This window comes from Prenolepis imparis, unplaced genomic scaffold, assembly GCF_030444845.1.
Source record: "Prenolepis imparis isolate NDT839.2.m4 unplaced genomic scaffold, iyPreImpa1.0 SCAF_12, whole genome shotgun sequence".
NCBI classification, from domain to species: Eukaryota; Metazoa; Arthropoda; class Insecta; order Hymenoptera; family Formicidae; genus Prenolepis; species Prenolepis imparis.
The window spans coordinates 1,131,136-1,146,279 of NW_028141170.1; the positions used below are offsets into that span (position 1 = coordinate 1,131,136).

Consider the following 15,144-nt stretch of genomic DNA (forward strand, 5'->3'; position numbering starts at 1 on the left):
GTCGCCACCTGCCGCGAGAGACGAACCGGCAGATGTTGCCGACGACTCTCTCGAATCGCCTCCTCCCGATCGCGAGGAGCTGCCGAACTGATCGGAAATTAAACTTTGCCGGCCGCTTAAGCGATATCAGTAAATTCAGCTAGTTGGTGATTTTATTCATAAAATGACCCGTAAAAGAAGGTACGATACTTGGATTTCTTGTAGTTGCAATGGACATTCTTGATAGCTTCAAAGTCAATCATTATGTATTTAAAGACCTGTGATCTTCATTAGTTTTAATAATTTTAAATAACTTTGGAGAAATTCTCTCTTACTAGTACTTGATACTCCTACTGATGCTTCTCGCTAATACTTGAGCTCGCAACGTCGGTTCGCGTTTCTTGTGAGAAGTACTCCCGCGTGAAGTAACTAAATAACTCTTCGGGAAGTCGAGCTGATCCTCGTACAGACGAGACAGCTCGGAAGCTTCTTGTTCCGACTCCCATCCGAAGAGAGAGAACTTCGGGGATTACAGGAAGCGGGCGAGGGTTGTCGGGAACGGTGCTGTTACCAAGTGAACGTATTAATGGTAGGCGGCTCGACAGATGTTGAGAATTTCGACCTCAAGAGCCGGGCCTCTGTCGGGCTTCCAATGAAAAAGGGAAAGAAGGGATGAGAGTAACGGCAGCAACGTGAGAGAGGAGGAAAGAAAGAGACGAGATGTTGGCGAGAAAATAATGGAGCATGGTGGCGCGTGGCAGCCTGGGCACCATGGTGGGGATAAATACAGGGTGTAGGAGACACTTAAGACGATGATGATGGCGCAGGGAGGAGAGAGATGCTGGGAGAAAGAGAAAGAGAGCGATCTCTCGGGCTCCGAAAGCTCGAAGGGCGTTGAACCTTTTCCTAGGTTTCCGATTACATATCCGTTTCGAAGGTGTTCGGAGAAATGTGACTTACTCCAATTCGCGTTCCTTACTTCCACGTTATTGAAATAATAATTATTGTACTATAAAAAATGTATATGCAAAAAGATATAATCAAGAAAAAAAACCGTAAAGAAATTCTTTCTCTGTAAACATAAGCGATTAAAAGGATCGTCGTCTATTTTCGTCATGTCGGTAGCGAGTTCCTCGACGAAGAGAGGGAGATATTGCATCGAGATAAAAACCTGCTGCAACAAATCGAAAGCAACGTATGGACAACGATCGGTATTCTTCACCAGCTGACACCCTGGTGGCGCGTGCCGCTGACTCTTTTATGAGAAACGACTTTCTTCGTCTCTTGCATGCTTCATTAACGAGACTATCACGTGTTCCTCGATCCATCGAGACAGGTATCTTTGAAGAGAGTGGAAGATTTTTTTTACTTCCTTCGCGACTCGCGCGAGATCAATGGATATCGATAACGTAGCAGATTACACGGTATACGTATTATAGGCACAATAAGATCCACGCTTGAGATAGGATCGCATTATCTATCGACTGACCGCTGACTATATCCGCGGTCCCCGCGGACAATGCGTCAATTTGCCCCAAACTCGTAAACGACCGGACAATCAAACGGGACAATCGCGTGCTAACGATTCGACAATTGCGCGTTTATCCCTCGCACGGTAAGATATATCATTATAATTTTTATCGAAATTTATATATTATTTATACAACACACACACACGATATTGTGTTATATCTTTTGTAAAAAAATTTACATATTAGACACATGCTTCTCGTTGAAAAATAAATTCGCAAATTAGAGAGAGAAAAGATAGATATTCCCGAAAAACGGAATCCGATTTAGGAAGAATGACAGCTTCTTCCGCATCTCAAATGGACTTAAAACGTTAGCTCTGTTCCGGTTCCGTTTTTCCGGCGGTCGCGCGCGCGCCGAAGGAAGAAGGCGCACGGGAGCAATATAAAGTGGGTGGATGATGTGAATAGGATATGTTGTGAGCGGTTCGGTTGAGTATTGTTGATCGAACAATGGCGTCTGGCTTGTATCCCGCTGAGGGTACCCTAGGAGGCAGCTGACATTCTCTAACCGCGACGAAGAAGTAGCTCCGCCCGGCAAGGGACGAGTAATAAATTTTTATCGACGCGATATCAAGATAAATCGTACGGAAAAGAAAATCTCAAGCCATCGTGGAAAGCAGACTTCGGTGAATCCTTTTCACGAAAAAAAAAAAAAAAAAAAAAAAAAAAAAAAAAAACATTCGCATCTATAGTAATTCACGAAATTGATGAAAGATGTTAAAAAATTTCATAAAATTGTTAATAGTTATATTTAATAATTATAATAGTTGATTAATTTTTATAAAATATAATTTTTAAAAGTTTAAAAGTCAATTTTTATATAAACAAATCATTTTAATAAATTTCTTGTACATCGTAAGAAGAAATTCGAAGGTTTAGAACGCGTAGTAAAATTTCACATACAGATATCAATTATTATAATTTATACAGATATAAATTATTATAATTATATAATTTATATTAAAAAAATCGTATATTCTATAAAATCTATTAAAGCAGCCGTAAAGCTGCTGTCAGTTTACGAGTCATCGTAATGATGCTCTGTTGATGGGCAGCGAGACTGTTCATTCTTTTCTAAGATCGTCTACATAATTATGTACGCAAACATCAGCCACTGGCTGGTCTTCGGATTGAAGACGCTTCCTGGAGGAACTCTCGAGTTCTCAATTATAATATTCTATCGTGTGCCTAACGATCCGGAACTTGATGCGCCTTTTTGCTTTTTTTTTTAGAACGATTGAAAGTTAAAACAATTATGACGAAGTAGTTAAAATACCGAGAACTCGATGAGTTTGTACTTGTCCTGAGAAATAATTTTATAAATTTTTATTTGTCGCACGACTCACTATGCCGCCAAGAATCGCTTTGTCTTTTGCCAATTCGTCTTTTTGCACAGCTGTGTCGCTCCTGTATGATCAGTGTGCAATGAACGCGCGTCGGAATCGATTGAAAGCGCTTTTCGACAAGTATGGGCGGACAATTTAGGCACCTGGGGCCATCTCGATTCTGTTTGCGTCCTGCTACCTACAATTGACACCTGGTAAACATATGCCGAATTCCGCTTTTCATTTTCAATTGCTCCGACACCCGGTTTTCTTTTATCATCGGTTTTACATTTCACGGCATTCGTGGCTCGTAATGGACTGTTTGTCTCTCTATATTCTTAGTGTTTAAAAATAAATATTTTAATTTAATTTAAATAAAATATCGCTCTTTAAGTATGTAGAATTATTATAAATTAATTTACAAATTTTTGCATATAATTTGGAAAAATTATTTTATTTAGAAAGTCAAATAGTTACGGTAATGACAGAAATTTATTTTTATTGCCAAGTTATATTGTTTACGAATAGTATGCGCTATGTTTTCCCGCGAAATTACGAATTTTGTTATCAAAGTGATACTGCAATTAGAATCTAATATAATTTTTACAACGATATGTCCTGCTGACAATAAGGAAATTTATTATTAATTTTTTGACGGACATGCGAATAATGAAAATTTCTACGCGCAACAGGCCCCGTCCGGAGGGTTAAAAGGCGGGGAACATCTGGCGCCAGGATGACTCCCCGTTTGATGAACTATATCGGAATGTCAGAGGGATAAAAGGGGGAGGGGGTATGAATATATTTGAATAAACCAAAGGTGATGCAGCGTACGTTCCCTTTTTCAATCCCGGTCAACCCTGTAATCCACTAAAACCAGCTGAGCTTCTGGTTTTCAACCCGCTGCGCGAGTTTCCATGAATACTGTTTAACGCTTTTGATTATGTAACGAGAACGCGTTTTCGAGGGTTTATGAAAAGAGCGCGAAGCGAGAATCTGTACAAGACATCTGTACAAAAACCTTTTCTGGGAATATTTTTTGACAAGAAACATTTGTAAAATTATTTCGGGGTAAATATAAACTTATCGAGAGTTCTAAGTATCTAAACTATACTTTGTCATAATTGCTTTGACTTTTAACGCTAAAAAATACATTGAAAATTGCTAACACAATGCATCGAGAGAATTTTAAGCTCCAAGTCGAATCACACAATTTTCCTGTTTTCGCGAGACAAAAGTTACAACTTCGGGTCGCATTAAAGTTTCTCTATACTGCGCGCGTGTCGTTTTGCCGGGATTTAACGTTTGTCTACGATCCCGACGCGACGATTGCTTCGTGAATACGCAATGAGAGATGTTCTTTCTTATACGGAACGAAGAGAGGATTCGAGGAGAGACGGAACCGCACGCCAAGTGACTCAACCGCGTTCTTTGTGCGAGTGACGTTCCTGAGGTAATGAACTTTGTTTAAACGATCGCGCTTGGTAAACTCCGCACGAACGAACGCGTATAGCACGTGCCGACTCCTCCCGCTCGTCGACATCAGTTTTCTCCACGCGATATATACCTGTATAGGTACACGGAGTCGATGGATCAGAATTCCTATGCGTTTTCAATTAACGACAATTTAATCTTGGCCACCGGTCATTGACAGCTTTTGTCCGATTAAACATTGAAGGCTTCGTTTTTAATTAAAGGGAGGGGATATATAGCCATATTTTCCTCTATTTGATTTAATATTACTTTTAAGGCTTTCACCCACGTACACACAAGGTTTAATACATTAATTAATTAATTTATTAATTAATACACCTGTATTATATATAGATTTTGAATTTTTATCGATCGATCTGCACAGTGGAAACACTCGCACGGGTGCGAGAACGATACTGAAAGTGAACAAGCAACGTATATATCCTCCGACAATAAAGCAATTAGTCCTGCTCGTCAATTATGTAAACCGACGATAATGCAAGAACAAACGTCGACTTTTTCAAACGAACGAGAGCGAAAATTCCCAAGCCTTATATGAAAGTAAGGAAAACTGTAGGAAATTGTATAGGAAACTAAATATACTCTATAGACGTGCAAGTCCTTAAATAATATCGTTCGTTGTCAGTTCAGCGTTGTACTCTTTTGCGAGAAAGTTTAGATAAGCTTAGCTCTCTCTTCAAGCTTAGCTCTTTTAAATTCACGTATAAGAAGATCGCCTGTCTTTTTACTTGCATAAATTCTATCATTATATACGCTGCAATCAAACGCCTGCTTGTTATTCAGCAGGTCTGTAAACAGAGCCTGCAACGAGATCGCTACCTATATCAGGTGGACGATAACTGGACAGCATAAACGTCCCGTTTCAGCGTTAATCGCGTTCTTACTCACCTGTCGGATTCGTTCCGCGGACTCAATTCCCATTAAGGCATGGTGCGATCGCTTGTTTTCGGCACGAATCCCCGAATCGGAGGAAAAAAGAAAGCCCGGTATCTCGTTATAAAATACCCGTGAATAATTCTAATAAATAAATAAGTATAACGAAATTATCCGTAGATGATTGTATTATCCGTGAAACATTTTTTCGATAACTTGGAACTCTATAGTATATAATTGATATTCAATCTAAAAGATTTTTTTTAAATTTACGAACGAGCGAATTAAACGCGCTAATCTAACTGCATGTCTTTGCATACCACCGATCTTTTTCCCGGAAGGCGTCGGAGGATGCAAAAATGCCTCTCCATTTTGTACGAAGAAAGCGAACTCGCGCGCGACTCGTCGCGCAGCTTCTTATCTCCGACGACGATCTGCATCGAGCGTGCAATTAATTCGCGAAGGAATCCTCCTTCTTTTCTCCTCTTTACGTTACGTACAAGGAAACTTACGAGCGAGGGAAAAGGAATTCTGTCAATGGAATCGAGGCCGGTGCAAGGTGCATCGCAGTCCTTTCCCCGTCCCCCCTTTCTCGTCTCATGTGCGTGCTCCTACCGTACCCCGGTATAAGATGTATATACACGCGCACGCTTTGCCAAATACTATTGGTCGACGGGCACGCGCACGCACCTGCCACGCATCCTTTTTGACGCCGGCCTTTGTCGAGCCGCGGCTTCGAAGGAGCAGCGGGAAGAAAGTTACGACAAAATAGCCGAGAGGGATTAAAGAGTAGTGGAAATGCGATCCAGTAGCCGCGCGGGTAAGACTTTATTCATATAATTGAGGAAGAGCAATGGACGTTTGAGAAAATGTGTGTGTGCGCCGCGGAACCGAGAAAAGAGCGCTTTAATTAGAAAGTTTATGTGTGAAAACTTATATATTGTATGGCCGCTGAACACGACGGAATAAGATATAATAATGATGTTAATTCCTTTTGTAATAATGATTGTGGTAATGACGTTAATTTGTGATACTGATATAATTAGTCGCGTTGCGTGATAGTAAAAAGTTTTGCGCAATGATTATAAAAATTATCTACGTATGAATAAAGAAAATAGAGAGGTAGAGTTGTGAATTTCTAGGAAGATCTCTTTTGTTTTGACAGAGAGAAAGACAGATGTTGAGAGGAGGAGAGTAGTTTCTCAGGTGACGTCTCTGTTTACCTGCTGCAGTGATTTAAAGTCCTAAAATGTCCCGCTAGCTTTAGATATAAAAAAATCGCCATTTAAAAGACTGCATCGCTTCGTGTTTTACGAAACCTAATATCGAGAAATTTATTTTAATTACTTTTATATATTGACATTTATTACATCGTCTACATCAGGATAACTTCAATATTTTCGAATCGTAGAAATCGTTTCTTCGGGAATACTAGAGTGGCTATTTTAGGTAATATGAACGATAGATCGCAAAAAAATGATAAAAGAAATGTTGCTTTTCGACTTGCTTTGCTTCCAAATTGTTTCGCGCAGCGATGTAATTTTTCACGCACGTGCCGAGGTTGCCGAAGATTATTTTTGAATAGTAGTCCCGATGAATGAGCACCTACCTGCATCTTTCTTGCGTTTTCAGCAAAGACGCCGATCTTGTCCTTTCGTATCACGCCCTGTGATTTTCGGTGGACGTGAAGTTCATACAAAAGATTTTTTTCGACTATACGAAGCGATTTAGAAAGCTATTATCGAATGGGCAGGTTTTGGTCCACCAGCGAGCACCGAATTTTGTCGTCGTTCTAGAATTCTAACAAAAGCCGAGAGCCGAGAACCAGCTGCGAGAAAAGGAAATCGACGCAACGTAGCGTCGAAAGAGGCGCATCTGATATCTCGAAAGTTGTAAAATTGTCTTCTACTTTTAATTAGAGAACCTGCCCGTCTTAATAATTTCAAAAAATAATAGTCGATTAAAATATAACAAATTTTATAGTAAAATCAGGCTTTCTCGCACAAAGATCGGTTCTCTGAGCTTCGAGAGGAGATTTTTTACAAGCACCTGTTCTTCGTCCCGGTATTTTTTCAAGGTGGGAAGTCCGTCTTCATCTTTTAAGATCTCGAACATCTGCTTTGCGTAACTACGCCAGAACGCGCGTAGTGAATGAACTACCACCTTCTGGGATCGTACAAAAAAATCATTTCCGAAAAAGAATTCGGAATTCTAATTCGTCTATTTCCTGCGTTTAATTAAATACTCCTAAAAGAGGATTCGCTCGGCATATTGAATAAAAATCGACGAAAAATAAGAGAAAGAGAGATTTGTCTTTAATTTTTTTTTAGCGGACCTCACCGTTTTAATGTACGACATTCGAAAAAGAAAAAAATGTCGCTCGTGCCTTAATGGAATAAATTTTACATTCGAAAAACAGTTGAACTTTCTTCGTTATTCGCGGCGCGCGAGCCAGGTGCATCGGATCAGTCGCTCAACAACAACGAAGCTACATATGCCGTTCACTTGTGCCGTAACTATTGCGCGGCACGCACGTGCTCGCTTTTCCATGCGGTTATTGGAATGTTGCATTTTGTTGTTAGCGCAGACGTTACACCGCGATGCTCACGCGAACCGCGCTCGAACTTCCTGGCACAAAGCGGACGCAAGCATGACAATGTTGTTCTTTTCGTCGACGTTTCCTGGATGCCGTGTGCGGCCTGAATGAATTGCTTTTCGAATATCGTCATCTGAATAATTCGCCGCACAAAAAGCTCAATAAATTTTTACTACATCCGTTTCCTTCGAATATCGTGATGCCTGCGGTGCAGCAACATTTGCAGCATATTTTTCCTACAACTCTGATTTATTCCAACTATCAGCATGATTTTTACGAAATTATTATTGAAATAATCTTCACGCGCATTAAGTAGCGTTTTAAAAAGAGCATTTATTTTCGATTTAAAGTTTAGATGACCCCCAAAAAATTCGTGCCTGTCGAGTAGAAATCAGAGACAGAGTATTAGAATACTATCGATAAGTAGCCGAGATAGATGGAAAATCATCTCACGTAAGTACGTTCTGCAGATTACTTTTGGCACAGCCTATCCTTTGGTCTGCATAGCGGGCGGCGATGATAAGCGGTCTATTTGAGCAACGAGATAATGGTCTCTTTTGTCGCTACCAAAAAGCCGATTACGCCATGATTGTTCCTTAACAGTCGTCCGTATATCTCTCGCGCGCTTTTCTCGCGGCTTACTTACTCCCATTTGCAAACGCCTTTTAAACCCTCTCGACAAGCCGACCTTACATTTTTCGTATATACCGCTTCTTACGCCGCCGCTCTATTTGCGCGTTTATTTAGCATCGCTTAATTTATAATGCGCTTACGAGTGCGCTATATGTGTCCCTGAATCTTTAGTCTCGAGATGATGCCGCCCCTTATCAGCTTCGTGCAACGTAATCGTCCTCGTGTCACGTTTAAATTCGCCGATTCGGTCGGTTCGAGTTTTATCAACGAATGTCCGATAAAGCTCTACGACCCGCATAATAAAGGAGAAGAGGGCCTCTTTCCTTATATCGATGTTAATATTACATAGCTAGCTAGTATCGGGAGTTTCCTGGCATCGTCGGACAGGTGCACTTAGGTATTGTCCGCGGCAACGAGAGACTGGGCATTTCGTCGTCTCGAATGATATGGTGACAGCTGAAGGATCATTACGCGACACAGAGGATAATGCCCGTATGCAGCTGCCCGCACGTATATATGTTTAATTGTACCGAGAATAAAATAAAACGCTTAAAGTTCGCCGCATCGCGCAGATATATCCTACGTGTGTTCTGGAAAAAATCGGCGTTAAATCTGAATCGCGAAACCTAATGCACGAGGCGATTAATATCAATATCGATATCATTTTATTTGAAGAGTAAATTAATTTAGTATTAAATTAAAATCAACGTAAACTTTTGAAAAGATAATTATTTTTTTTTAATATTAATTAAATTTAATATTAACCTTCAAACAAGTCGAAAGAATTAATGATGTAAATAAGATACAAGCTACTCTTATATAAGGTAATTATTTTTACTTTTCCAACAACATTCTCAATGATATTAAGCAACGTACTTTCTTCATAGCATCACGTACACGTGCACTGTCGACAAATTGAGTGATAATAGGATGATTGTGGCACAATGGGGTCAACTTGGTCTAGAGACCCGTGTCTTCAGCGCCGTGCCTCTAAAAGCGCACAGCGTGTCAAAGCATATTGTGCTTTAATATCTGTGATATTGTCGCATGTGTGCGCGTTAATAAGAACGAAGAGAAAAAAGATATATGTATAAATATTTAACACACAACGCGATTTCCACGTATATTTCAATTTCAACATCGTGCATAATTAATACTTCTCTCGCTTCGCGAATTGTGTAACATAAACTTGTAAAATTAACTTGATAAAATGCAAATGAAAATATATGCGTCTGCCTTCTTTCATTATCTTAAACCTTGAATGAGAGTCGGCTCGTTGTCGCTTACCGTCCGGAAACGGATGTTACTTTCGAACGTTGAGACACGCAGAGTTGTGAATGGCAACTGTGAAACATTGCACACGTCGAGGAAAATCACGGCACGCATTACTTATTTTTTAACGAGATTACGCGTAATACCCCAAATTCATCGTACTCGAACGGGGACTGCCTTTCAGACGCATTGCCGGTTCGACGCGAGAGTCAATTCCGCCTAAGAGTTGCCAAGCGTATCTCCGCTTCCTTGCTCAAACAACGGAGTCTCCGTCGACCTCCTCCTCGGTCGTTGTATTTCATTATTTGACACTACGCTTGCACCAAGCTAGCTGAAAGGGGATTGCGAGTTCTCCAGAATCTCGTTACCTCAAACTCAATTTCGTACAACTATTCGATGGCTTCCATAATTTTGCCATCCTTTCATTATGTGTGTGTCTTGGAAACAGCTCCGAATAATGATTATACAATGGCGAGACGAATTTTTACCGCAGCATTGGGGAGATGGAAACGGAGACACGTTGCGAGAGATACATTTGCGTTGGAAATTTGAGATTGGTCGATCGAAATATTGCGGTCGCGGGATCAGCTGCGTCGCAGGAGAGAATCGAGAGAGCCCTGAGGGAGGTTAGCAACCGTTGTAGGATCCGTCGTCCCTTCTCCTTCGGGGGTGCCGCGTATATATAGTAATCCGAGCCGACAATACACTTCTAAAAATCCCTCCCCTCGCCTCGCCTTCTATATATTTCCACGAGGGCGCGCACGCGCCAGTCTCTCCGACTTCCTGCCATCCGCCTTGCTTCCGCTACTTCACATTATGCTATATGCATACATACGGGTCGCCGCGCCGCTCTGACATCCACGCCGCTGGGAATCCCTATAAGGAAACGCATCTGCGCCCGCGATCCGAGAGCGATTTCGCCGACGTTGCTTGCGAGGGGCGAGTGTCGCGCGAATGTCGAGACGACGCGGCAGACAGATGCTGGACCGAGCAACCCCTTATTGCGGCGCTGCGGAAAGAAACGAATTTACGCACTCGGTCTCTCTTATTGCACGATGACTTCGTCATTCAATTGTGCACGAAAAATGGAATCGAAAAATTAAATGTGTAAAAGAGAGGCGAAAAGATTTTTTTTTTTTTTATTATATCGCGCGTAAAATGAGAAACGGATTTTTCTCGCAGATATTACGAAGAAGAATCTCCAAGTTTTATGCTAAAATTCAAGCACTTTTGCGGGAACGTCGAGTTAATTATATGTTACGTATTTCTTCGAGCGTCTCTTCTCCAAAACGTATCGCCGGTCGGATTTTAAGTTTCCGCGAACGTGGCGAGTGAGCTACCGAGGCGTGTCTCCGTTTCCTCGAGGCTGTGGCCGGATTTGCGAGGTTTTGCATTTACCCGCGAAATCGTAGAGGGTAAACGCGAGTTACATCAACATACACTTACTTGTCGGCATCAAAAAATTCTCAACAGAAAAAATGTACCTTCATTATACTTCCTTTTTACGAGCAAACGTCCAATCAAAAGTACAAATATGCGAAATTGTACTCTCGTCCTATTATTTAACTTTATAATCGCGAGATTTAAATTTATCCGCTCAAGTACAATATATATATTGTATATGTTGACTTTTCGATGCAAACGACAAAAGATGTCTTTTAATTTTTTTTTTTTTTTTTTTTTTTGAAAATGTTGCTTTCAGCGAAACTGCTTTTCGCACTCGCGTCCTGAAATTCACGCGTCTATGCGTGTGCGGTCAACGAGGTGCATTATCATCATCGTACAGGGACGTGTACAGAAACGCGTGCGCGCACGTGTGCATATAAATAACCGCATACGGGCCCGAGTGCGTGCGCGTGTACTGGTGGCCGTTCACGTGCAGGGAACAATGTGCGCGGTTTTCACATGTGCGTGCCCACGTATATAGCAGCGGGGATATATAATGAGATACGAGCGGGGAATTAATTGAAGGAGCGTTGTAAGAAGTCCTTTCGGGGTCTCTCGTAATTATTTTCTCTTACTGCGTCGTTTAATTAGACGGTTAAATCGTTCGTCACTTGAACCGAATATAAGGTTCGTATAAAGAATTTTTTTTGATCATATCGCACATAAAAATATTATCTTATTTTGTTTTTATTATATTTAATTACGTGAAATTGTTTCTCTATATATTTGTTTTAAACCAAAGTTTTCGAGATACCTCGTCCTCCTGCGGCATTTAAATCTAGCGTCTTATTCATCATTCGAGTTATTCGATGAATGAATCCGAGAGGAACAAACAATCCATTACTACGCGTGTGTAATTGCAATAGGTACGCAGAAGAGTGTCGGCGAAGAGGATGTGCGAAAGGAAGCCGCAGCTACGGTGCCGTGGGCATATTTCCCATCTTACGAAAGAGAAAGAGAGAGAATGCGAATCTCTCTCTCCTTATCCCGCACGAATATAATTCCATACGAATGCACGAATGAATAAAATGTCTGCATGATACGCACACTTGCGGCGGAGGAACGGTGCGTGGAAACCGCGCGGCGTGACAAAACCTCTTTTCGTCGAGGTAATCGTACTTAGGTGCCGCGTCTGTTTGATTTGACTCTCACGCGCCCGCCTATTTACTCTCGACGTTGGTTAGATACGCGACGAGCACCTAGGTATTTTACGCCCCGCGAAAAAGTACCTCGAGACCGCGAAGAGGATCCCATTGATTTGCACTTTACGTCTTTGACGTTTCTTATTCCCTCGTTTAACCGCTACTGGAACAATGAACGATGTTGATAAAGCGACACGGGGCATTATTGTATTACCGTTGAGACTCTATTGTATATTCTTAGCAGGTAATTTTCTCTACCTTTTTCTTCGCGCGGCTCTCTTCTTTTTCGCCTAATAATATTTTTTCACTATTATTTTACGATCGCGGGTTAACTGTTGCGTATATTTTTCTTTTTTTTCCTCCCGGTAAGTAACGACGTAAAGAAACAAAGTGGCAGTAGTTCTTATCCGGTTTGTTATAACGGGCACTGCGCGTACTTTGCAAGGGTGCATAATATATCGAGCGCACCTTGCGCTGATACCGCAACCTGTTGGTTCTTCCACGCGAAATACGAGTTGTCGATGATGGGGTCGCGCAGAATACGAGTCATTTAGCGGGACAAAGCGAAATGGGGCGAGAAATGTGAACGAGGTCATCGATATGATAGGGTTACGCTTTTCCTGTATATATATATTTAAGCATCATAATTATTCTTTCCGTAGCTCGTTCTTGGATTCTCAGATTCAATAATTTATTTCAATTTTACGTTATATGCCATTAATGTTTTTTGCGCACATTTATCAGAGGAAATGAAAATTACATCGGAATTCTCGCGAGTATCCATTCTTGTATCGATCGGTTATATGGAGACTTCGATTTCACCTCGTCAACTCGATACAGATCCAATTCCCTCTGGCCATAACGACGTTTCTTTTCGCGCGTAAGTCGATTCGGTGTATCTCCTTCGCGCGAATTAAATTTCGTTCTATGGAAGAAAATACTAGTAGTGATGCATCTCTCTAAGGACTTCTGCTCTTTCTATATATGCTCTCTCCTATATAACGCCGTTAATTTGATCGCTGTTGAAAAATTTTTTTCTTTGGTGTTATATTAATATAAATCATTGCTATATATCATTCCTGAAAGAGCCCGCATGGCAATGGAACGAGACGTTGGGCACACAATTTTAAACGAATTTAAAGTTGAGCGGATTGAAGGTATATATGGGTACCTGTATGTAAAATTCTTTTGCCACGAATATCATTCTTCCCCGTTTTATTGTCATTATATAATTTGTAGTTCGCGGCGATCTCGGTCTGTATCGTCATGGGATGAGAGACGCATCTCGAGTCTCATGGAAATACGATCTTTCTTCGGATATGCTCCGAGTCGCGAGTCGGTGACCAAAATCGCGGCGAGTTCTCTCATGAATTAACTACTATTATTTATTTCTACAAATAAATATCTAAAGATAATTTTAAAAATATTCTAAAGATAAGTATCAAATCATTAATAAAATTAAAATACGACATGTATTTTCAGCATTTCAAGTTTCTGATTAGACGACGATGCGCTCTCAAAATGTATTTTTAATTAAATTGCTAATATTGAATTAATTAAATTGGATTCCTTCGCTCATTAGCTTCAATTGATGGAATAGAATTGGGTAAAATAACGAGAAGGAGAATCGTGACGAACCGACGATGTTGATGATCCGATTCTGAAGGTCGAGAAATTAACGGGGAGAGAAGTCGAAGTTTCTCTCATCCAATCGACGATCACTTTGTATATATCTAACCCCAGGCGGCGATGTGCTGGTCTCGGGCGTCGCGTCTCGTCGGGGTGGCCGGGTGCATCGCGGCCAGGTAAGGGGCAGCTGTCCACCAGGTGCCAGTCACCCCTCCATGTGTTTCCACCACCTTGAAACCCGGTGGGGATCGGCGCGGTATCATTGGACGCCGGCTCGCGCGCGTTGCGGCAATACTCTCGCGCTCCGCGACAGAAAACAGTCAGTCGTCCCAGGGCGCTCGACGGGAGACGCAGGCGATTCGCGATTCATGCGCTCACTCGTCGCCGTGACACGCGGACCTCTACGCAGTCTCTCCTCTCTCTCTCTCTGTTCTCGGATTTATAAGGTTAATGCAATAGTGATCCGGACAACCGTTAGACGTTACCTCGCCGAATAAAACGACGTCGGGACGAGAAGGGAATATTAAGTCGATTTAATTTCTGACGATTTAAGCTCGTTACTTTGTCGTTTTTCTCTCTCATCGAAATCTCCTTGCGCGCTCTGAAAAACCTCACGTAAAAGCTTTTCACGATCGTCGAGAGCACAGTGGTGTGAAGGAAACGGAAGGAATAACTTTGTCTTCGCGATCAGTGTTCGAAAGTGCGATCGTCAGTGAATCGTCGGAGTTACGTCCTTCCTCTTTCTCTCTCTCTCTTTTTGTTTTTCTCTCTCCGTCTCTCTGTACACCTCGCCGCGGATTTTCGCGCCTGACTCGGGAGCAGCACGGCCACATTTATGGGGGTGTCCGGAGAGTGCGTGGTCAAGGGCAGCAAAAGCAGTCATTGCTGCAGCCACGTCGGCAGTTCCGGCACGAACGTGCAACAGCAGCAGAATCCCTCCGAGCCGTATCATCAACACCATCATCAGCACCATCATCATCACCACCACCATCATCATCACGGCAAGCACGCACCGACGAGCGCGTCGCCGCAGCACAACAACAACAACAACAGCGGCGACAATAACATCCTGGCACCTTTGCGCAGCAAGATGAAAGTGCTCAAGAAGCTCAAGCGCAAGATGGGTCTAGGTGAGCCACACCTCCATCTCTCCCTCATTGTCTCTGACGTTTTCCGGTCACCGCACGGTTGACCATGCGATTACCGATCGATCGATCACGCGC

At 41.9% G+C, this 15,144-nt stretch overlaps 1 protein-coding gene across 4 annotated transcripts in view; it reads left to right on the top strand.

The window, feature by feature from the left end:
- Positions 1-15,144, top strand: part of Neur (E3 ubiquitin-protein ligase neur) — a 54,408-nt gene that overhangs the window by 13,365 nt on the left and 25,899 nt on the right. Inside the window, exon 1 of one of the 4 annotated variants that reach the window (XM_083051683.1) lies at positions 13,789-15,051. The exons of the other annotated variants lie outside the window; for them this stretch is intronic. Coding sequence (XP_082907809.1) covers positions 14,757-15,051 — 295 coding nt within the window. The 5' untranslated portion in view covers positions 13,789-14,756. Of the gene's footprint in view, positions 1-13,788; positions 15,052-15,144 lie in introns of those variants that run through there. 4 annotated transcript variants of the gene reach the window in all.